Source organism: Phalacrocorax aristotelis, chromosome 1, assembly GCF_949628215.1.
Source record: "Phalacrocorax aristotelis chromosome 1, bGulAri2.1, whole genome shotgun sequence".
NCBI lineage: Eukaryota > Metazoa > Chordata > Aves > Suliformes > Phalacrocoracidae > Phalacrocorax > Phalacrocorax aristotelis.
The window spans coordinates 17871680-17896028 of record NC_134276.1 but is presented as its reverse complement, the minus strand read 5'-3'; the positions used below and the strand labels follow the sequence as shown (position 1 = coordinate 17896028).

The 24349-nt window shown below is 44.1% G+C and overlaps 1 protein-coding gene across 1 annotated transcript in view; it reads left to right on the top strand.

The window, feature by feature from the left end:
- The first annotated feature begins 3550 nt into the window (after window positions 1-3550).
- GUCY1A2 (guanylate cyclase 1 soluble subunit alpha 2) overlaps window positions 3551-24349 on the top strand; it is a 166510-nt gene continuing 145711 nt past the window's right edge. The window contains exons 1-3 of the mRNA XM_075082227.1: window positions 3551-3881; window positions 19547-19608; window positions 22873-22994. Coding sequence (XP_074938328.1) covers window positions 3606-3881; window positions 19547-19608; window positions 22873-22994 — 460 coding nt within the window. The 5' untranslated portion in view covers window positions 3551-3605. The remainder of the gene's footprint in view (window positions 3882-19546; window positions 19609-22872; window positions 22995-24349) is intronic.

Genomic DNA, 24349 nt, shown 5'->3' with positions numbered 1-24349 from the left:
ACTAGAACCAAGACAAATATTTGAAAACAGACAAAAATTTATAAAACGTTTGTCCATTCCAAAATTATTTTCTTAGAAGGGCAATTATATGTTAAAGATTGTAAAAGAATTTAAAATATTCATATTTTTCTCTGAACTGTCTGCAATATATGTGGGACACACAAATTGCTCTCTGTTGTAGTATGACAAGAGTTACATAGGCACTGTTTTCGTGAACCTTGTACATTTTACAGTCACTTCTGCTATTCATCCAATAACGTGTCAACCGCAAATTTGGGCTGCTGAGACACGTATAGAAGAAGAACATTTGTTCTCTTATGTGCTGTATCTATCTATGCCTATGTGCTGTCAAAGGCATTTGACTGTCAGATGAAGCAACCCTCTGTGGCATTTAGCTTTTGCCAAGGTTGTATCTGGATCAGGAGGAATAAAATGAGTATAATTAACCAGGGATTGAATGACTTGTTGGCCTCACCAGACTCACCTCCAGGACCTGCATCATCTTGGATCTTCTGCTGTCCATTTCTGTTTAGCTCAAGGTATTTTGTGATGGTGTTTGGCACTTTTCCAGCTGGTGCCTCTATCCAGTTCCCCGTGTTTTATATCATGAATCCCAGCTTTGCAGTATGCAGATTACCAACGTCTTTGTAACTGGACCAGGTAGGTATTGGGCTTGCTTCCACAAGTTTTAAACATCATAGCAGAGCAGAATAGCCAGTGAACAGTGACCCTGAGTCCAGGTTTACTCAAAGTGCTGCTTCAGCTGGAGAAATAGAAGACTTGAAGCCCTAACTGCATTTTTTTACTGAGTGGTGAACTCAGATCATCCAGATGCTGAAGGAAACTGCCTTTCACATTCTTGAGAAGAGTTGGTTTGGTGTATGAGTGCATCTAGTTATAGTAGTCATGACCTCAGGAATAGTCACTGAAGCAAAGCATTTCCCTTCCTGTTCCAGGGTCACCACATTGCAGACATAAAAGGAATACGGCCATGAGGGATATGAAGAAAGTAATTTCTAATGCTGCAAGGGGAACTCAGGAGTGCTGTCAATGCTAATGGTAAGTTGCATTGGGAAGTGCTACTTAAAGCTTTAAGAAAAAGAGGAAACTGAAGACTTAAAAAGTGTCAGTTTTGTCATCCTGAAACTGTTTTTCCCTAGTGCTAAATAAAATGCAAATAAGGCCACAAGCAACTTGCTTACCCTACAGCTGAATTTGAAACCAGTTGACACTTCAGTATTTTAGCAGTTTAGGGTTATAAATATGTATTTGAATTTTCAACACTAAACTATGTGGCTCTTGCCCAGTTGTCACTGTCACTGCATTAGCCTGAAAAACAGTGGAAGTTTGCTTCACCGAGCACTGTACGATATGGTCTATGAGAAGGAAGTAAGTTTAAGGAATACTGGAGCATGTGAAGAAAGTTATCATCTTAACATAGAGTACCCTGTGCTAGGGATAGTGTTTGGCACCAAAGGACACCTTCCAGACCCTAGAATTCCTGAATCTCTTCAATGGCAGAAGCTTGGGCTGAGGGCAGACAGGGGCTTGTGTTGCAGGTCTTAAAGAATCTGTTAAAGTGTGGATTTCTTTAGAGGGAAGAGGGAAAAGGCAGAATAACTGTCTTGCCTCTTTGCACTAAAGTACTGATGAATATTATTATTCACTAGATGAGGAAAGACAGAGGAGGACAACAGATCTGAAGGTTCATATGTGAATTAACTTTCAGATAAAGTCATACCTGATTCCTGTCCTGGGTCTGCTGAGGGCGTCACCAGGACTGCAAAAGCAAGTCTCTGCATTTCAAAGGTAATGTTTAATAAGACAACAGGAGGTTGTGTAGACCACCCTGGCTTTATTATACACCCTTTCAAGCTTCAGGCTTCGTGCCCCAGAAATTTTAAAAGTATGGCCAGACAAAAGGAGATCTGTTGCTTCTTTTACTCCATATCTATTTCTATCAGAAAAAAAAAACCCAAACAAACAGGCAAACAAAAAGAAATAGAAAGTGGATGAGCCAACAGAAAGAGGGACAATGACACTGAAAGCTATGCGGTGGCCAGGACTGTCAGGATCTGTGCCCCTTCTGCAAGCGGACACATGGTTTGCGCTGCCTGAGGCCATGCTCAAAAACTCCTTCATACCTGTGGAAATCTTCCCAGTCTCTCCAGTGGGTTCTTGTTTAGGCTGCACTCAGACATTTAACAGGGTAAGGCTGTAAAACTGAGTCATAACAGAGAAGAAAGCTAAAGGAAAAAAAAAATCTTTGCGTTTTAAAGTAAGTTTTGTTTGAATGAAGACATAGTGATGACAAGCTGTCTGCCCTGATGATGGGATGAGCCACTACAGCTGACATCACATTTCCTTGGAGCCTTTCTGCTGAGAAGGACTACGTGGGGTTATCACTATTGCCATGAAACCCCCAAGGTGTCTTTAAACTGACTGCATGGCTAGGGGAAGTTGGGGACAAGACACTTTGCATTGTCTTTAAGGGTGTCACTCTGTATCCAAGCTCCTCCACTTTGTGTCCCCCAGTCCCCGCCTTTCCCCTTTTGCAAGGCTGTAGCACAGGGCTGCTTCAGGGGAATGAATTTAGTTTCTTCTTTTCTTTTTTGGTCATGACCCACAACGTTAGGAGGAGCAGCGCTCGCACGAAGATGAGAACTCTTGCCTCCCAAACCCGATGGCATCACCTAGCCGTCCCAGCTTTTTAACAGGATTTCTCTCCTAAGCTTCAGCTTTCCCGAGCACCCCTCAGAGAAGTTCGCCGGCGGTCGGCGGCTGCCAGGGGGACGAGGGCCGCCTTCCCCCGCCGCTCCCCCCGGCCGCGGCGGCCGCAGCCTCCCCGCCGCGGGGCGCAGGGAGCTGTCCAGCACGGCCGGGCCCGCCGGTGGCGGCGGCGGGCGGGGGCCGGGGGGCGCCCCAGCCTCGCCGAGGGGCGATCGGCCGGCCCGTTCCCCCGCTCCCCCCTCGCCGGTCTCCGAGGCGCAGGGAGCAGAGCGGAGCGCCCTGCGCGCCCTCCCGGCGGCCGGCAGCGGCGGGAGCGGGGCTCAGCTCCGGCTCCGGCTCCGAGTGCCGCCAGGGGCGGCGGCAGCACCGCCCGGCGCGGGGGAGCGGTGCCGGGCGGCGGCTGCGGGCCGCGGCGTGCGGGGCTGAGCGCGGCAGGCGGCGAGCGGGGCGGGGGGAGGCGGGAGGAGGAGGAGGAGGGGGGGAAAGGGCTCCAAACAACACGTGATTCCCACGGAGCGGCGAGGGAGCCGGGGGAGGGGAGAGCGAGGGCGGGCGGCTGAGGCAGAGGAGGGCAGCTGCCGCCGCCGCCGCCGCTTTAAAGCTTCCCGGCGCGGCGCCGCGCAGCACCCGCGCTCCCCCCGGCCGGGCGCGCCGAAGCGCGGAGCCGGCAGCGGCGCCGAGGGAGGCGGGTGCCCCGGCCCCGGCGCGGAGCCTCCGCCGCCGCCGCCTCCCGCCCAGGGGCACCCGCGGCCATGCGAGGCGGCCGCCCCCGCGGCCGCCCGGCTCGGCGCTGCCCGCCGCGGCTGCCCGCCGCCCCGCGCTGAGCCGAGCCCAGCCGAGCCGAGCCCAGCCGAGCGGAGCCGCCCCGCGGCACCATGTCCCGGCGCAAGATCTCCTCCGAGTCCTTCAGCTCGCTGGGCTCGGACTGCCCGGAGACCAGCCCCGAGGAGGAGGGCGAGTGTCCCCTGTCCCGCCTCTGCTGGAACGGCAGCCGCAGCCCCCCCGGCTCCGCCGACACCCCCTTCGCCGCCGCCGCCGCCGCCGCTGCCGCCGCCGCCGCGGCCAGCGCCGGGGCGCGCCGCGCTCCGCGCCGCCGGCGGGTCAACCTGGACTCTCTGGGCGAGAGCATCCGCCGCCTGACGGCCCCCGCGGTGAGTGCCCCGCGCCCGCGGAGCGCCGCGCACGGCCCCGGCCCCGCTCCCGGCCCCGGCCCCCCGCGCCGCCCGGCGGCGGCTCCGCGGGGTCGTGTCCGTGTCGGGGAGGGGGCGGCGGTGCCCCCCGCCCTGCTCCCGGGCCTCCCCTGCCCCGCTGTGCCCGCCCCAGCGGCGGGCTGCCGGCCGCGCAAACCTGCGGGACTAACGATCTCGGCCGCCCGGTGCTGGAAGGGGGGTCGGGAGGCAGGAACAGGCGCAGCTGCAGCTCCGGCTGGGTTTGACGTTTCCGCCGAGTCCCTTTCTGAATTAAAAGAAAACCCTAAAATCATAAAGTGTCTTATCACTACCTGGTTCTAGCAACCTTTTTTATTTTTTTATAAAAAGTTACATCTATATGGTGCATGGCATGCGCATTCTTCCACCAGCGTAGAGGAGATGTGAATCTTTTGCATTTGCAGGGATTTTCTGTACTGAACAAGATAAAAAAAAAAAGTTTCGACTTTGTGCTCAGCGATATTTCAGCAACAGATTTCCCTGTGGCTCCCAGATGCACTGACATTCCTGAGAGATCAGTTTCTTTAAAGTGTACTTTGATATCCGTGACTTACTATTATCTGGATAGCTGCACCTGTAGCTGAGAACTGGTGAAGCATTGTGTACGCTAAAATAAGGAGTGAATTTGGGTAGAACCCGTAATGTTTGCTGGTATCGCTTTGTAAGACTGAAATCAATGGCTCAGGATTCTTGTAGATTCATGGAAAATAGAAGGTTCTTCTCCAACCTTTCTGTTGCGGTTGTCCTGTGCTCCTATAAATACCCCTGTGACCATCACTATGATTTCCTCATAAAGTTTCAGCTGCAGCTGAATGCTTGTTTGGTCTCTGGGATATTTCAACATGTTAACGTATAAAACATTAATTGCAACAAGTAGTCTGAATCTGTAAGACAACTCTGTCTGCTCTTGTGGCATTGGATCTTCTGTTTGCACATTGTTATCCAGTTTTGAAATTTCTTACAAGTCTCATCACCATCCGCTCTCACTTTGCTTTGGTTTTAATATACTCCCTTCTGTTCAGTGTTTCTTGAACTGGCTATATAGGAGTAGACAAGCTGTTTCATGGGAGAAGTTGGCAGTGCCTTACATGGCTAGTAGTCATCCAGTTTCAGTTAAGACTTTTGTTTCCCATTGATTTTTTCCCTCTCCACTGGGAATCTGTTCTTGTAATGCTTGTATTAATAGACGATATCTCAGGTGACCTGTCTTGTTTTAGTACCAAAAAAAAAGAGAAGCTATTTAATCTGATAATAATACAACGGTATAATTAGAGCATGTGTTACCCAAAATATTTGAAGTATTCTGAAGTAGCTCAGTGCAGTATTTTTGGATAACCTTAGTATTTACATTTTCCCAGCTTTGACTGTTACCTCCTGTATTGACTTGCCATAAAAGACAATTACAGTTTTATAGCTTTGATGAATTGTTGAATTTGTTTTTAAAATAAGCACATTATTCCAATTAAGAGATGAGGACAACTTTGAGATATCTTATAGTCCTCTTTCCTTCTTGCTCTCAGAGGAATTTCATTTAAGAATGCAAAAAATTCATCCAGCCTGGTTTTGATGGCCCAAACAATAGCTTCCGTGGCTTCCTTGGGAGATAATTATAGCAACACTTATTGCTGATAAAACTGTGGTTTTTAAAAATTCTAATATGAGGTACATATTGTTTAAAATTTCCCTTTTAATCATGGCATTATAACTAGTGCTTCACTCCCGTCTTACACATTTTGGCATAATTAATGTGCTTAAGTCTAAAAAATCATGTTGTCGCAATCGTGGTGTAAGAAAAGAAGCAGGTTCCCCATTTTTTCATTTTTCTCTCCGAGAAATCACTGTTCAGGTGCATTGTTATTTTGGTGCATTCTTTTCTTACTGAGAGTCTGTTCTGCGATACTGAATATATTCCTTCCTGCAACAAGTCAAGTTACCATATGTCTAACACTTTGAATCTGATTATTTTCACACATCTGCTAATATAAATCAGGAATAACTTTAATTAGTAAAAAAAAATACTTTGCCTATAAAATTAGTGTCAAATGGGACTAATTTCCATCATCTGTAAAATTAAAAGGCGAGTCTGAAGGGTGCATTGACATATGTTCTTTCTGAACAAAAACCTTTAATACTTTTACTGTAGATGTAGATGTATCTTCATTCCATGGTACTATAGATATGGGTCTCTGTTAAGTATATAAACATATATTTATGTACATACGAGTGTGTGTATATGTATATACTATATATATTGCCTGCAATGGCTTAATGTTTTCCTTTCCAACATGAATGCAGCAGCAATTTGTCCTCACCCCAGTGCCGAACACTTTCAAAGTTGAAGGATGCTACACGTTTATACTTAGCCTTAATTTTGTGCTTTCCTTCGGCGATGGCTACGATTGAAATACTGAGTAAAATGGGGGTTTTTGCATTTTCACTGAGGAGGAATTCTGTGTGTGCATGTTTAATAATACTGTGGCATGCAGAAGAGATCTCTGGGGTGATGTTGTTTCAACGTGGCAGCAGCAGGGGCTACTGAGAGCTGCTCTGGGAATGTGGAGAGCCTCGACGTGAGCAGGAAGGAGCATCCAAGGGGTGAAGGAGCCAAGCAAGAGCTCTGCTCATGGGGCAGAGCAGCAAGAAGGCTGTGCAAGCAGACTAGCTCTTATGAGTGGTAGCACAAAAATGTGTACGAAGATATTAGTATCTCCTGTGCAATGTATTCATGAGTCAGTACAACTGTACTAACGGTCAGTGGAAAGCGATTCTGTAGAGTAAAATGCAGTAATGAAGTATTTGAGATATTTTATACTAAAATATAGTGAAAAGAAGTTGCTGCATTTTGTATCACTTGTAATCTTGGTCTCAAGTTTAGCTGAGTGTGAATTTGCACAAATATTACTTCTTGTGGAACTGTGAGAAAAAAATTAAAAAGTGAACCTTGCTGTGTTGCAGCATTTAATCCAACCCATTCTGCTTGCTCCTGCAGAACAGCTTCTAGCACTTCCCAGCACACATGATTTTCTAGCTTTTCTTTAAATACATTTTTAGAGATTTTCCTGCAATGGTGATAGTAGAGGATGTAGGGGTCTGATCCTCAGTCAGCACAGAGTCATTTTATGATTCTATGGGTGCCTAAATGTTTGCCGACATGTCTGGATGGCTGAAGGACTTGAACACTCTTCATCTGGAACTTGCTTACCCCAAACCCTCTATTTTTTAACAGCCAGAAACAGGAGGATGATAAGGCTCATCTCCCACCAAAACAGCTGCATATTTTGGAGGAAAGTATGTGGTGATGAGGAAGATGAGCAGACCTTCATGTGTACCCTGTTGCTGGGATTTGTGAGTAGGGTGTGCTGGGGAAGGTCAGCGACGCAGGGTGCACCAGGGAGGCAGAGCCGTGGCGATGCAAGAAGAGAGGTAGCTTTTTGTCACAGCTGCACTCAACAAGCTAACTGTGCATATACTAAACACCGCTTTGTGTTGCTGCCCTGTTGTTCCCCAAAGTACCATTTTGCTGAGTAAGCCGGAGCACTGACAGCAGGAGGGCTGAGGCTCTCCCAGCAGCCAAGCACAGACAGGCACTGCAGCCACCGGGCTGAGGAAACCGTGCCCAGCCGGGGCTGTGCTTAGTGCCTGAGTGTGAAGATGATGTTTTGTGGGGCCAAACGTAGCTGCTCAGTGCAATAACTCCTGGGCACTGCACACACTCAACTCTTGTGACTCGTTTATCTCACGAGATCATGGCCAACAGTGCTCGGTGATTATTGCCCCATGTCTGGCTCTGTCCTCTCACAGCCTTCATCCCTGGGATGTCCCCCTCCGTAATTGTGTAGGCAGCTCCAATCCACTCTAAAATGTTCCTAAACCATATTCCTGACTTGTCAAAGATGTCCTTTCTGTCCTCCTTCATCTGAACCATGATCATTGGTTGCCTACTTTATCAGAGAAATTTGGAGCTAGATCCAGCTGTTGTCAAAGCTATTAGGTGCTCTTCTCATTGGGCTGTGTTCAGGTTTTTGGAGGTAAATAATAAAACGGTGGGAACCTAGTGGGAATGTTGTTTTTAAGAAATCAACTGCAATTTTATGATATATTTTTCTTGTGATTTCAGCTTTGTTTTTGTGTTCCATTTTAAAGGATGAATTTTACATCCACAACAACATAAATTTTGATTAATTATGACTGGAGATGATGGTATATGCTATTCATTATTAACATAAATTTTTCTGCCTTTAAGAGCTCTGCTATGTGGGAATCATAACCCGGCACCAGGGGATACAGTTTTATTCTTTAAGAATGCCATTTAGTAACTTACTGAATTCCAGTTCCTTGCAGCAATTTTCACATTTGCTCCAGTTCTATCTTGACTTGTTTCCAATACCAGGCTGAAAATAGAATCAAAATCAGAAAAAAAAAATTTTGTCACTGATTTGAAAAGTCAAATACTCTGCCCCCATCTAAGGAGCATGGACTACCCTAAAGGATCTGAGAGTGACTGGGCATGCATTCAGAGGAGACTGTGTACTCCGAAGTGCTGTACTGATTCTTTCGGGAAAGAGAATTACAGCATGACACAGCATTAAACTGACTTACGTTTCCATTTGAATTTATTTTTTGAATGGCCTATATAATGCATCTCTCAAACTTTAAACATTATTAAGTGGAAATCGCTTCTGATATACTTTCCTGTTAATTCAGAATTATTCCTGCTGTTTGTTAAAGGCCCAGTTGAAAACACATTAAAGTAAGGCCATTTTTTTCCTATTTAAGTTAGGAAGCTGCTGCTGGCTGTTGCCAAATAGTTTGAACTTCGAATTGTCTTTCTGAATACAGCCTTCTTCCTGACAGTGGGAGAAAACTGAACCTGAAGACAGCCATTTAGGTTAGTGTGTAGGCTATTACTTATGTCACAGAACTGCTGTAACTTCAAATTGCTTAATTGCAAGTGAATTCTCCAGTGAGCGGAGGTGGAGTTTTGGCGGAGAATTTGCAGTTTAGCAGCTCAAATTGAACCTGGCTCCGTCATAAACCTCTACCACTTATTCTCAAGCAAAAACTACTCTTTTTAGTAGCAATAACAAGTTGTTGCCACTAGCAGGAGAGGTAACAAATTGGTTTTTACGTGAGATTTTGAAAGAATTTTGCACAAATATTCTGAGCTCTTTGTGACTCACATTAACCCACCAAGTATATCTAAGCTCTACTGTTGTAGGAATAACCTCTGCCTATCTTTCTGAACGATGTAAGGTAATGTCAAATTACATCAGCAGTGTGATGAGCTTATTCACTTCATAGTCCAGGCTGGATGAGTTTTATGTGAGTAACATCGCTCTCAGGAATGTGTGAGGGAAAAAAAGCACGAAAATGGTGAAGAAAGGGACATCTCATGAGAAACTCCTAATTTCTAACTCCAACAGGCAAACAGGATTAATTTTTTTTACAGTATGATAAAATCAGACTTTTGCCCAGTATGTTTCAACTTAACGGAGTGAAAAGCCATTTATACACGAGGTCACATAAGCAGTCTGTAGCCAGTCGATCTGTTACTTCATAGCATGGAACAGAGCTGTGGTGTCTTAAACAGGAACATTCTGGAAAATATTATCAATATGAGCATCACAGTGGGTTTTGTTTGTCTGTCTTGTTTGGTAGTTTAACAACACATGCAAGGAAACTTCAGCCTCAGCAAAATTGATTAAAAAAATCAGTTTAGCTGCACCAGAGGGCCTGCAGCATTGTATTGACCTTGATGAAATTTTATTTAGGGTGAGTTTGAATATTTGACATCTAGTGCTTAGACTGATCGTAGTAATAGTTGTTTGTATAGTTCCAGGCTGAAATCTTGATTTCCCTACAGTGCTTGGAAAAAAACGTGTCTCAGAAACATTCACACATTGCAGACGCTTTGCTGCCTGGAAGCAGAGAGTGTATCCCCGCTGGGGATCAGGCAGATCTCAACCGCTGGCTGACAAACCAGAGCGTGGCAGCACCAGTGTTAATCCCACAAAATTGATCTAAATTGTTTTGCACTTCTCTGCCTCTTCCCTGGCCAAAGTATCCAGGTGCAAATAATAGAGAAGGATGTTGCAAAGTAGAAGGGAACGTTATGATCATCAGTATATACCCCTAGGTAGCAGTGTGCAGTCATGGCTACATCAAAATGAGGGCGAATATCCTCCATTTGCAACTGCTTGAGCAGAGACAGTTGCTACTTCACCGTGGTCCAAGGTACTCCTGGTGAAACTTACAATGTTAACACAGAGAAATGCTGTTTCTTTCCTTCTAACTCTTGTGCTAATGTTAAAGGATGTTATAAAATGCTTTGGGTAAAATAAATTGTTCCATCTCATATCCAAATTCTTTCTAGATATGTCTGCTTTCTAACTCTCAAACTAAGTTTCAAAATGAAGAAGTCTGTGGTTTGTCTATAGGTCTCAAAGGGATAAACATCTTTGCAGCTCTGCATATGAAATTAGGTCCTGTTATACTGAGGAAATTGGGTTTGATCTATCCCAGCAGAAGAAATTCCTTGAGAAGGACTTTCATTCCTTGAGAAGGTCTTTCATTTCCTATCTGTCTGCTAGAGTAGCACCAATTATTTTATGTAGCAAATGTGAGTTGCAGTAGAAGATGAACAGGTAGCATTAGTGGTAGATCATCTGTTATATTCTCACTTCTCACCTACTGAATATTTTCTTTCCGCAGCACAGAACAGATCTTCTATCCATTCCAGACACAGCTGGAATTCAAAGATGAACAAACCTATCCCAGCCGGTATTATAATGGATAGCACCCTGAGATATTTATCCTTCACTGTCAAGGAGCTAAACTAGATGATCTAATAGGCAATTTCCATCCATAATGTCTGTGATTCTTCTAGTTGAAAGGCAGCTGGGGACGCAGGAGTTCTAATTTCTAATTATTATTTAGCTCTGTTTTATTTCTTCAGAGTGTTTGCATTGTTATTGCCATGAAATAGTATGGGCTAAAATTCTTAGTCTCACTGTTATTTACTACATCAAGGCATTTTCTCTGATGTGCACAAGTATTTCTCTGTGAAGAGCACCCCAGTTTGCATGAACTAAGGAGCAGAATAGTCTCAGGTTTAGGTGCTGGGGGGTACTGAGCTGTGGTCCCATCCAGATCATCGTAGACTATTGTAAGGCAGCTAATTTTTAGTCATCCCACTCTGGATCCCCAGGCAGTCCCCTCCTGGGGATTCTGCGTCGTGTAGATGTGGTGCTTAGGGACATGGTTAAGTGGTGGACTTGCCAGCGCTGAGTTAATGGTTGGACTTGATGATCTTAAAGGTCTTTTCCAAACTAAACAATTTTATGATTCTGTGATTTCTCTCTTGATACCACATCTGGAGTTAGTCACGGAGTCTGCAAGCAGTTGGTGCTTTTATCTAAAGCACAAACCTCTGGAATCAGGAAACTGGTTTTCATGAAGAAAAAATTACATTTTTAGCTTGTACAGTTACAGAAAAAAAATGAGTGCAACCTAAAGTTTCAGAAGCTAGTGAATAAAAATATATTTTTTTCCTGATTATATTATCAAAAGCACTATTAAACCCCCACAGATATTTTTTTTTTTCAAATGGTTGCTTATGTTGGGGCTCTTCTTCTCCATTTCTGATTTCTGTCTGTGCCCTTTCATTCCATTCTTCAGCTATGGGGAAGGGGACAGGGAGGGACCCTGGCTGTGCAGGACCCACAAGGACCTGCTAGGGAGCCTTCCTCCTTTTTTCTCCATCACCAGAAAATTGGAGGATGCCAAAGGAGTCTTCCTTTTGTTTTTCAGTTCTGCTTTTCCCTAGCTGCAGCAATTTCAATACTTATCTCCCCATTCCTCATACCTAGGAATGTTAATAAATGTTTATCTTCAGCTGGAGCCTTGATTCTTTGTTTACGGCCTCTTTAACGTCAATATTTTGGTGACCAGAAGGACAGGGAAAGAATAGTTTTCCACTGCTTTCATGATCTTGGGATAAATATTAAAAAACCTCAGACTGGATGTGAAAATTACTGTTTCATCATTTATTTCCTTCTGGATAGGCCAGGTACACACCTACTCGTGTGCTTAGAGATCTGTAATCACCTATGCACAAAAACTTGACTAGAATTTGTTCTGAAATATGCAAAGAGAAATGTTTTTCATTAATGAACTATCACCAGCAGTGAAGCTGACAATTAAAGTCTTACACATTTGCTGAGTTAGTGGTTGAACACTACAAATTTGAAGCCTGTAAAACCTCCAACGTCAAAGTGTTGATTTGGTTGAGGTCTGTGGTATCTTGCTTCTCCCCTGTACAGAAGTGCAGATTCCTCTAGGAAGGACTTTGCAGCTCCCCAGGGCACAAGGGTCTGGAGGAGCCCCCTGATGTGATAGACTTCCTCAAAGAAATTCTGACAGAAGCGAAGTGGTTTCTACCTGAGCCTATTATGCTCTTCAGTGCTTCAACTTTCATGGTTAAAATTTTAAGCACTCAGGTTTTTAAGAGCATGGCTGCTGAAGCACTTCTGAGGCTCAGCTAGGAGCCACTTAGCTTTTACTAGGAAAAATCTTTGAAGTCTTGCTAGGGTTAAGGAGATACTGTCTGTGTAGGTGGCTCCTCTCTTGGTTCGGACCTCCCTGTTCCATACAGTCCCTTTCTTCTCTAATTCTATCTGGTTATCTCAGGATGCAAAAGGCATGGGATGAAGAATTTGAAACTGCATTTATGTAAATTTAGACTGAGTCATCTGGGATGCTGTGTGCAGTTCTGTCACCTCAGGGTGGGGTTTTTCTGTCCTTACTTAAACATTTAAAAGATGTCTAAGTCTAAAGCAATCACTCAACATCTTTTCTAGGCAAAAGAAAGAAATGGGTATTTGTAAAGACTGAGTCCTCAGGCATGTATTAGATGCCAACCATAAGATGAAATGGATCACTTGGAGTACCTACGGTTGGGCAGATGAACCCTACTGTTTAGTTCAGAAGGTGTTGCAACCAAATGAAAGACATTTCAGAGGCAACAGAAGATTGCTAGGAAATAGGCTGAAGTTTCTGTCCTCTGAAAAGAGATTGGAAAGCTTACGTTTGATTGCCTTAGGAAAGATATTTATAACAAGGGATGCAACTAAAGTGGAAATCCTCTCCCCTTTGTCTCCAAAATGGAATGAAGGTAAAAGAAAGGAAATTTAAACTAAAAAAAAAAAGACAAAAAAAAATTTTTACACAACGTCTATTTAAACTGGAATTCTTTTTCAACGGTGTTGTCCAAGCTAAAAAAAAAACCAAAACCAACTAACATATTTCAGTATCATGAAGACAAATATCTTCACAAAGGTTTTCTCCAGTTAGTCTTAAAAGCATCTTTGAGGAGCTGTTACTGCTCTAGCTTCAGGTGTTGAGCTAATTTCACACTACTGGAGAGCTGGGTGAGATCCACCAAGAAGGGCAGATTTCTCTACAAGTGCATCCTGCAAACAGTGATGGCTGGTGGAGTCATGGCAGCTGTCATGGCAGGGGTGCCATGTTCAGGATCGCTGCCGGCTGCTGTGCAATGGCGGTGGGCTTTGTTTGCAGCTCTGAGTTGCCAGGTGGAAGAGTTGTAGGAGATAGTGAGCAGGTTGTATGCATCAGGGAGGATGGACAGGTCTTTCTGGAGGCCCTGCAGAGCCAAGAACCTGACCCCCATGTTGAAAGGAAGGAGGGAAAGATAGAGATGACCCTTGAGGGTCAGGGGTGGAAACTCCTGAGATGGAGAAGCCTGGAGGTTTGTTGCTTCTGACAACACAACTAAGGCCCTTTTTACACCTTTTCCACCTGTGGTTCAGTGGTTACAGAGCAGGTACAGTGCCCTGGGAGAGGTGGGAGAGATGACCTTCCTCAGGATGAGGCATCAGAGCCAGCTGAGCCTCAACCCTTAGAGGCTTCAAGAAAAAGATGGCAATAGGTATCAGAAACTCTGTCCTGAGCAGTTAGAGGCACTCATCTGCCAGCCTGCCTTGCTGCCTCAGGAGGTTTGCTGCTCGCCAAGAGCTTGGACATAGTGTTGAGAAGAGGCTGCCAAAGCTTGTCTGTCTCTTGGACTATGACCCCGGCTGTTCATCTGTGTGGGCATCAGTGATACAGCCAGGGGAAACCTTGAGTGTATCAGGAGTGACTACATGGCTTTGAGTGCAAGGGCAAAGGGTGGGGGTGCCCAGTTGGTATCTCCGTGAGCGTGCTGCTAAGGGGGAAAGGCTGTAGTAATATTGGACACTTCTAGTAAATGAGTCCCTGGCTGTGTGGCTGATGTTTCAGGCAGGGCTTTCATCTCCGTAGGCACGGGACACTCTCTGAGGAGCAAGGACTGCTGAGCAAGAATGGGATTCATCTGACAAAATGAGGTGAGGGTGTCTTTGCTAACAGGCCTCACAACCTTGCGCGGAGGGCTTTAAATTGTGCTTGTCAGGGAAGGGGTTTCATTCTCTGCAGAGAGGGGGGAGCAGTGAAGAAGTATCAAGGGAATAACAAGATGGAAGAGGCTCCTATGCTCACCTCATGAAAGCAGCATGACTGGGAGCCCATCTCAAGTGCCTATGCCCAAATGTAGGCAGCATGGGAACAAACAGGTGGCATTAGACATCCTCACACTGCCACTGAGCTTGGACCTCATGGGATTGCTGACCCAGAGTGTGGGGGCCAGGAGGAGAGGACAGATGAGCAGGGGTGGTGTGGTGGTACGTCCGCTGCACACTGGCTGGTCAAGAAGTGGAAGCAGAGGAAGCCACTAGACAGCTGGAGGAAGCCTCAAAATGGCAGGCCCTGGTACTCATGGGGGACTTCAGCAACTCAAAATCCACAAGAAGGGCAGTAGGTATGGGCACAAACAACACAGGAGATTTTTGAAGTGTACTGAAGACAGTTTCTTGGTGCAGGGGATCGATGAGCCTGCAAGGGAGGATACTCTGCTGGAACTATTGCTCACAAATTAGGAAGAACTGGTTGGAGGTATAAAGTTTGAGGGCAGCCCTGGCTACAAGTGATTATGAGATGCTGGAGTTCAAAGCACTGAGAGAAGTGGGAAAGAAGTAAGTGGAATCACAAGCTTACTCTGCAGGAATGCAGATTTTGGCTTCTTCATAGATCTTCTTGTCAGGATCCAACAGGCAACTAGCCTGTAGGGTAAAGGGGCACAAGAACCTGGTTGATCTGCGTGGACCCTTTGACACCTTCCTCAAAGCACATGGATGGTTCATTATGATGTGCAGAAAGTAAAGCAAGCATGGAAGAAGGATAGTGTGGATGAACAGGGACCTCAGCACAGAGCTCAAATGCAAAAAAAAAAATGTTTACAGAAGTTGGAAACAGGGATGGGATGCCCTGGAGGGATATTAAGGCATTACCTGAGCATGCAGGGATGCTCAGCCTCCCAGTCATGGCTTTCAGGAGAGGCACTTGATGACTAGAAAAAGGCAAACATCACACCCAGCTTCAAGAAGGACAAGGAGGATCCAGGGAACTACAGACCTCATCCTGACCTCAGTCCTTGGGAAGGTTATGGAGCAAATCCTTTTGGAAGCCTTTTCTTAGAACAAAAAATGACAACAGGATGGCAATTGGGAACAGCCAAGCCAAATTTTACCCCTTCATTCCTTTTAACACCCTTTACACAGTTTTATACCTTTACACATCTTTATGCCCTTTACCTAGGATGAATTGTGCCTGACCAACCTGATTGACTTCTATAATGAGATGACTGGCTCAATGGATGAAGTGATGTTGTCTATCTTGACTTTAGGAATGTCTTTGTCATGGTCTCCCATTGTGTCATTAGAGCCAAATTGGTGAGATGGGACTGCTTAAGTGGATGATAAGATGGGTGGAATATTGACTGGACCTTAGGGCTCAAAAGATGGCCATCAGAGTCACAAAGTCAAATTTGGAACCAGTTACCTCTGCATATCCCTCAGGGATTGGTACTGGGGCCAACAGAGGACTACCAGGATGGTTAAGGGATGGAGCATGTGACATCTGAGAGGGGGCTGGGAGAACTTCCTCTGTTCAGCTCTTAGGAAGAGACATCTTCTTGCAGTCTACAGCTACCTGATCAGAGTGTGTAGAGAAGTCAGAGCCAGACACCAGCATCTTCACAGGGGTGCACAGCAGGATGGGAGGCAAGAAAGCTGGAAGATGGGAAGTTTCAGATCAGTATTTAAAAAAAAAAATTGTGACAAAGGTGTTCAAACACTGGTACAGATTGCCCAGAGAAATTGTGGGATTGTCATCCTTAGAGGCACTCAAAAATTATCTGGAGAAAGACCTGAGCAACCAGTTGTAACTCAAATTACAACATGATTCTGTGATTCTGATTTTTTTATAATTAATTTAGACACATTAGGGTTAGCTATGGCCTGATGTCTGGATTCAGAATTAATTCAGGGAGGTCCTGTGGCCTCTGCCATGCAAGAGATCAGTCTAAATACCTTCAGTGGACCCTTCTACCTTATATTTCATCATTCCAGATGAAGCTTAGATGTTCTCACAGATGTTATCTGTTATGGCGACCCTTGGATTAATTTAGAGTTAAGAATAGCAATACTGGCATGTCTTAATTTGAGTTGCCCTAAGAAACATGAACTGATGTGACTATTCATTTTGTAATGCATACCAAATATTAGTAAATCATTATAATGAAAAAGAATTGTTAAAATTTACTATTTTAGGTAATAATCGCTATTTTACATGTATATTAAATCTTTAATTTTAAGTGGTCATGAAGCTTTAAAGCCTCTCTAGTAAATAAGCACCACTGGGTACCTGCATGGCATAGACATACATTACAGAAGAGGAGGTGCATTGCTATAGGTTATCTTTTATCTCCCTGAATAGCAGAAGCTATGTTTCTTTGAAAGGCTACTAGAAGAAGGTTTAGCGCTTTTGCCTCCATCCATTTTTGCCACTGGATGCAGAATAGAGGTGGAAATGTTTTCCTGCCCACTGTCCTTCATAGGCAATGCTTGCTCAGTAGTGGAAGAAGTGGTACACCAAACTACCCTTGTAGGTAGCTATAAACAGGTGTCGTATCTCTTCTCTCCATTTTGTTTAGTCATGGCCATAGTTACAGAATTACATCTATAGAAAAATGATGTTCACCAGTGATGAAATACAGCAAACTGGGCACAGTGGCTTTTTAACCATGAACAGTGACATGCCATAATAGTTCTTGTCAGAAATGAAGAAAGACATTGTGACTTCTCAGGTCAGTTTTCATACTGACTATGAGCCCATTACATAGAGCTCTCTTTCTGACCAGTGCTTTAATCATAAATCCTGTATTTCGTCTGTAGTTAATTTCCAAGATTTGATACGAGATGCCAGTGAAAAGGGGTATGGGTTCATGGGATTGTACAAAATTAGCTGACAACAGCTAGGCAGATGATTCAGCTTTCAGAACAGAGAGTTAACGGTACATGGGCTATTTTTTTTCTTTGTTCAGCACTGCAGAAGAAGGGAGGTCTATTGATGAAATAAGCTCAGGACTTGGAGTTTTCTTGTATGGTCAAATCATGAGGTATTCAAAAGGACTTTTCTCTGGGTAAGAAGTGCAATATCTGTGTGTCAGGCCTGAGAAAGGCAAAGACAGTCCGTGGAGGATTTCTCAGGTGTCATAAGCTGGAAAACTTCCTGAGAAGACAAAAAGCTATTTTTCTTCCTCTCTGCTGTGGTACCAAGCATTGCTGCCTTCCATATGCTTGCTATAAAAGCACTTTGGGAGAACCAGAAGGGAGATTTAATTTAACAATCAAACATTTCTACCATTCCCTGTTTCATGTCAGAGGAGTTGCTGGTGGAGTACTAATGTTCCGTGTGTAGGGAGTGGGGCTGAGGGAAATGCTGAATGGAGATGGGAGATGGCAGCTGTCTGGACCTCTTTGCTTAGAGCCGTTTGCTTTGCCTCACGCTAGAGTGGGAAAAGATATTTTTTCTATATATGAAGAATGGATTTGTTTCTGCCTGCTGAATACAGGAAAGCTGCTGAGCCCCTCTGAGAACAGGCCATGAAATGTATTTGTAGCCCATCAGGCCTAGGGACTTCAACACCTGCTGTACCACTGAGAAAGGGATGTTTTTTTGATATGTGATTATTTCATTCATATGGTGCTTCCATTGTGTCTTGCAAGAGAATATCTAACTTTTAATACCTTTTAGCACAGGAAACTTAGCTCCCACAGAGAAGAGAAGTAATTATCTGATATAGAATTAACAAAAAACCCTCTTTCAAGGTTTGCATCTATTTTGAGCTTGTTTTTGTTAAGTCCATGCATTTCTACACATTTGAATTCAAAAGGGTAAGCATGTTCTTATAGTTTGGTATTAAAAATTGAATTTTTACAATTGCACAAACCTAGTGCAGCCTGACACACGCTTTTTCATTGCTGCCATCATCAAAACAGATACCTCCTTTTGCAAACTCACAGGCAACAGTAGGAAGAAGACTCAGCTCTTGAACTGCTGAATCTTTATGGCAGTAAGCAAAATTAGAGACTTTCAGAGATGATGATGGTTTTAGAATGGAATTCCTCTACTTAAAGGACATTTCAACTATTATTTTCCAAAACGATTAGGTGTCTTTTCCAAAAGGTAGGGAAAATACCTTTGAAGTTTGAGTGTCTGCTGCTGCAGGTCTGATCAAGATATCCCTGTGTGCCTCTGATACAGAAGCAAGAGTTACAAATCCAAACTGGGCACCTTTGTCTGACCTCTGGCATCAGGACAAAACAGACGGGTGAAAAACCTCAGATTTGGTACAAACCAGTCATTTTGGAAGAATGATATTTTGCAATAAGTGACTTGGAAAATTCCAAAGAGAATGACAGAGATTTCACATTTGTTTTATTTATCTGAAGATCTCTCATGAATTAATTCAAAATAATAGGAATAGCAGCAGCAGCAGCAGTAGTAGTAGTAAGGAAAATAAACATATACATGTACATATGTGTTTTGGTGAACACTGTAGTAGTAACAATGCAAATAAACACATAGATGCACATATGTAGTTTGGTGAACACCAAATGAAATAGCATACAAATGCTTGAAGCATGTCGTGATTTTCTTCTGACGAACTTGAATTTCCTGATAATTTAAAAGGTGACTGCAGAGTCATATCTTGTCAGGAAAGTAAGCCAAAAAAAATTGTGTCTTTATAATATCCTTTAGTACAAAATGCTCTAGGGAGCACACAAAGTTTAAAAACCCAATGTCTTTTCCTGGTGATACTCTCATCACAAAATAATAGCGTTTTCTTGCAACTATTTTAATTTAATTATTTTAAAATAATGAGATAATTGGTGAGTGATAGTTTTTGAGATCTAATAGTGAAGTGGCTCCTCTGTTATGCACAACTAGTCTTGTAAGCAGTATTAGTTATGTCACACTGTAAAATTCCTTCCTATTTAAATGATGAAATAAGATATAAGGAATGAATAATATTTCATATCCATTGTTAAGATGGGCACCTAGCAGGTAGAAGATGAGGAGTAAAACTGGAGAAAAATAGTGTGTTTAAAGATAACATTAATTAAACTGTACTTTATCTCTCTAATCTTATGATTTCTATTATTCTTCCATAGCCTCAGACCATTCGGCAAACTCTTCAAAGGACACTGCAGTATTTTGAGCATCAAGTTATTGGGTAAGTGTTAATGTGAAGTAATGAAAGGTGAACGGTAATGTTTTCCTCTATGATTCCCAAGTCACAGCCTTGTTTGACAAGCTTTTTAATTTTTCTCACAAATTCTTAGAGATGGTCTGGAATATCTATACATACTACAGACATTAATGATAAACTGCTGTCCAGTCCTGCTTCCCTGCAATCCCATCAGAGCACGACTGCACCATTAACAGTCATTTTTTCTATGTAAGGAAAATAGGAAATCTTTCTGTAAAAGTATAAGATTGATTCCAGTTTGCTGTTTACAGAGCCAGCTGAGAATGCTGAAAAGTTATTTATGCTATGACCTGAGGTCCAAATCTTGCAAAACCCTCCATCGGTCCTGGTTACATACATGCACTGTTACGTGCTTGCAGGGTTTTGCAGAAGCAGGGCTGAAAGCCACCTCCTGATTTCTTTGAGAAAATTAATAGATGACTTAGCAATGAAAAGAAAGTAATGGCAGCTATCATCATGAAAACCTAAGGCATCCTCTCATGGATTAAAATAATCTCCTTTCAGCCTTTGCCTCATCTGCACAAGTATTTTCCTTACCTGTGCAAATATTTTATTGTCACAGGTAATTTACTTTTCCTAACAGAGTCAAGATACCATGGCTGCATGTCTATAGCCATTAAATGGCTGTGCCATATGTCAAATGAATAATTTTGTCTTCTGAATTTTATTACACAGATGTAAGGGAAATTTTTTTCAAGCTGTGTTGAGGGTCTTTTTTTAGAATTTATGACATAGTTTCAAAGTTCGGTGCACTGGAGGGAATTGTCCTTGCCTATTTCTCAATGGTTGGTTAAAATTCACAGAGAACCCTGGATTGGTGGGTGATACCCGCAATATTAGCAGTCAGACTGGCACCTGAGGGAAGCGAGGGAGCCAGTCTTGGCAGGTAGTTGTGATGTCCACTGTGGGGCAGGCAGTGGGGAGAAGCCTTCTGGTTGCTGATTTTTTCATTTGCTGAAAAATTTGCTTGAAGTCTCACATTGGGAGACTTCAGAGGATGAGACAGTGCCTTCAGGAAAGTGTGCATGCAGTAACAATGTGGCTTTTTATTTATGGCCACATGTGGTTTAAAACTGGGATGCTCTGAAAACCTGTAATTCCTGTGAATTACGATACACTGACCCAGTTTTTTGAACATCGGTATGAGTTAAAGTAGCATCTGTCTCTAGCAGATGTCCTAAATTTGTCCTGCCCCATGATCTTTACTTTTGGTACACACTGTGGTCAGCTGACCTTGGCAAGCTGCCAGACCCCCACACAGCTGTTCCACTCTCTCACTTCCCCTCTTCAACAGGACAGGGGGGGAAATAAAACGAATAAAGCTTGTGGGTTGAGATAAAGACACTCCCGACTCCTCTACCTCCTCCTGCCTTGAGCAGCACAGGAGGGTGGGGATGGAGGTTGTGGTCAGTCCATAACAGCTCCTCTCTGCTGCTCCTTCCTCTTTGTGCTTTTCCCCTGCTCTTTGTGTCCATGAGCTGCAGCTTCCTTCAGGACACATCCCCCTGCTCCAGCATGGAGTCCTTTACAGGCTGCAGTCTGGTTATCCATTGGGCCTCCATGGACAACCAGCTTCCCCATGGTCTTTTCCAGGGGCTGCAGGGGAATCTCTGCTCCAGCACCTGGAGCACCTCCTCCCCTCCTTCACCGACCTTGGTGCCTGCAGGGCTGTTTCCTCTCACTTTGTTTCCTCCCCGCCGAGGTGTTTTGCCCTTTCTTAAATACATTGTGCCAGAGGTGCCACCTGCTTGGCCACGGGGCTCAGCTGTGCCCTGCGGAGAAGCCACTGGAGCCAGCTGTGCTCGGCACAGGGCAGCTCCATCCTCTCCTCACAGAGGCCCCTGCAGCCCGCTGGGGCACTGACACCCAATACAACATAAATGTTCATCAAATCCCCCGTCCTGGTCAAGGTCAGAGGTGAGGAGTGGCCGTGGTGTCATTCTGGGAGTTGGTGGTGCTGGCTGAAGAGGCGTGGCCTCCTGGCATGGTGGTGGGCCTGGGCTCTGGGTGAGCTCGCACAGTGGGTCAGGATGTGGCTTCCCCCCCCCAGCACATGGCCTGGCATCACTGGAGGCCTGGGGAGCAGTACAGACCATGCAGCTCACTGCGTTGCACCCCCAGCCCTTAACAGTGGGTTTTCCTTGTCTAGCATGAGCCTGCTCTTCCCAATGTGCTTTACTCCACGTGGAGAACCAGTTTCCCTGCTGGGGGGTAACTTGGTGGTCAGCTCTGAATCCTTTCTAGTTCTTTCTCACAGGTGCTGGCAACCCAGGTATTGAGATTTTGCAAGTGTTAACCAGATGAAGAGTCCAGTCCTTAAAACTGATATTCATGATTTATGAATGATAAACGAAGTATGAAAGCATAATAAAACTGTTAATAAAACACTCATTAGAAAAGCTTTTTTCTGTGCATTGAGCTAAATCAGCTGTATATGTTGCCAAGTTCATTATCACTCTGCTGCAATATTTTCTTCACTAGCATTCCTTCTTCCTTTGTCATTATCACCTGCATAAAGCTTTGTTTTAAACATAGTTTGAGCTTCTCTTCTGTTTCTGTTGAATTAAGGAAAAACAGTCCAGCAAAGCTAAATCAGATAGAATAATTTAGATGGTAGCTGCTTTCTTGCTGGCCAGAGCATAGCTCTGTGTCTTTCGTCGGTGATGGGATTATTTTTTTTATTTAACAGGCTGTAGCACAAACTTTATTCTTGATTTCAGAGTGAGCTGCAGCTTGACATCCTTCTTTCTGCTGAGATCATTTCAGAAGATAATCCACAGAGAAAGCTAGCTTTTATACTTGCAGTGCTAATGTAATATGATGTCAAACATTTATTATTCTTATTAGGTATTTACCATTGCCTCATAAACATCTTGCTTGGAGTTTACTGTACAACCTTGTTATAGACAACAACCCAGTGGGAATGATGTATGAGACAGATATGTCTGATACCCTTCCCTCATCCCTTTAGTAATATTTTTTTCTTATGTCTTCATTCTTGTTACAGATAATATTCCATATTATAATACAATACTTGAGATAACCAGGCTACTAATGTGGTGTCATCTGTGTGTGATGATGCATGAACGGAAAAGGGGTGGTGGGGGGTAGATGAGGGGAAAGACAAGGGAGGGTAAAGACATCCTTAACCACCACTTCTGAAAGACATTTATTGACCTTCTGTTTGTATAAGGAGATGCTATAAATTTTTTACTTTTTTTATTGTAGGTACAGGGATGCAGAGAAGAACTTTCACAACATATCAAACAGATGCTCCTATACAGACTGCTCTGGCAATGAAGAAACTGAAGACGTCTCAGGAATTCTCCAGTGCACAGCTAATGTTCTTGGTATGTATTTTTTCAAGGGAATTCATTTCCTTTAGTTGGAAAGAAAGTTTACTGACACTCTTAATACCAACAATAAACCAAGGAATTTTTGCTCCAACAAAGGAAATTTAGGATGTAGGCAGCTACATATCATTGCACTGTTATTACATTTGTCTCCTTTTCTACATATATTTTGTGTCTTTCAGACAATCTAGACTGATTTTTCAGTGGATTCAGTGGAGGTGTATTGTGCAATACCCAGGTTGATGTCAGTGATTAGAGAAGTCTCAAAGGCTTCGAGTCCAAATAGTTACCATATTTTCTTTTATTTGCATTTTAAAATAATTGAATGCTAACTCTCAGAAACAAATGCTAGGACAAATGCTGTCATTTGCCATCTGCTGCTTTCATGGAGTTTGCAAAAGAAGAGCTGTTGAAGTTGTTTCTCTGCAGGAAAGGCCCTGGGGGTCCTGGTGGCCAGCAAGTGGGACATGGGCCAGTGGCAAGTCCTGGCAGCAAAGGTGGCCAATGGCAGCCTGGGCTCTATGAACAGGGTCAGAGATACGGATCGAAGGGACTCATTATCCCCCTCTACTCAGTACTTGTTAAACCACATCTGGATTACTGAATCCAATGTTGGGAGCGCAAACCAGTTGATAAACTGGAGGGAGTTCTGTTGAGGCCACCAAGACGGTGGGGGCTGGAGCACCTGCCCTGTGAGGAGAGGCTGGGGGAGCTGGACTTGTTCAGCTTGGAGCAGAGGTGGCTCCAAAAGGACCTAACAGCAGCCCCCAGTGCCTTTGGGGACATCCTCAAGGACAGGGATCTGGGCTCTTTACACCGGTGCAGAGTGGGAGAGAAAGTGATAGCAGGCATAAGTTGAAACAGACTGGGTATTTGTCCCTGTGAGGACAATCAGGCAGAGGCAGAGGTAGCCCAAAGAGGCAATCTGTGTGCAATCTTTGGCCTTAGAGGTTTTTAATGCCAACTAGGTAAAGTCATGAGCAACTTCATGTGAATGACCAGGCAACTAATGGGGTCTCTCCCAGCTTGAACACCTCTCTGATTCTGGCCCAGCTAACAGGAAGGAGCTGTTGAGTACTGAACTTTTTTTCCTAACTTTTCTATAGCACTTTGGACTGCATTTTTTGCAATGCCAAAATCCTCTTTCCTCTTCCATTGGAGGTCTCAGTAGGCTGCTGAAGTTGGGATGGAAGGCACAAAAGATGGCATTCTGGTTCATAATAAGCCTCCTTTTGGCTGGTAATATACAGTATAAACCTGTGACATTTTTATGGGATTATGCAGTTAGACTTTCTTCAACAGGAGGCACAACATGGGTATCTGACCTTGTATGATCATTAAAGATGTGATTT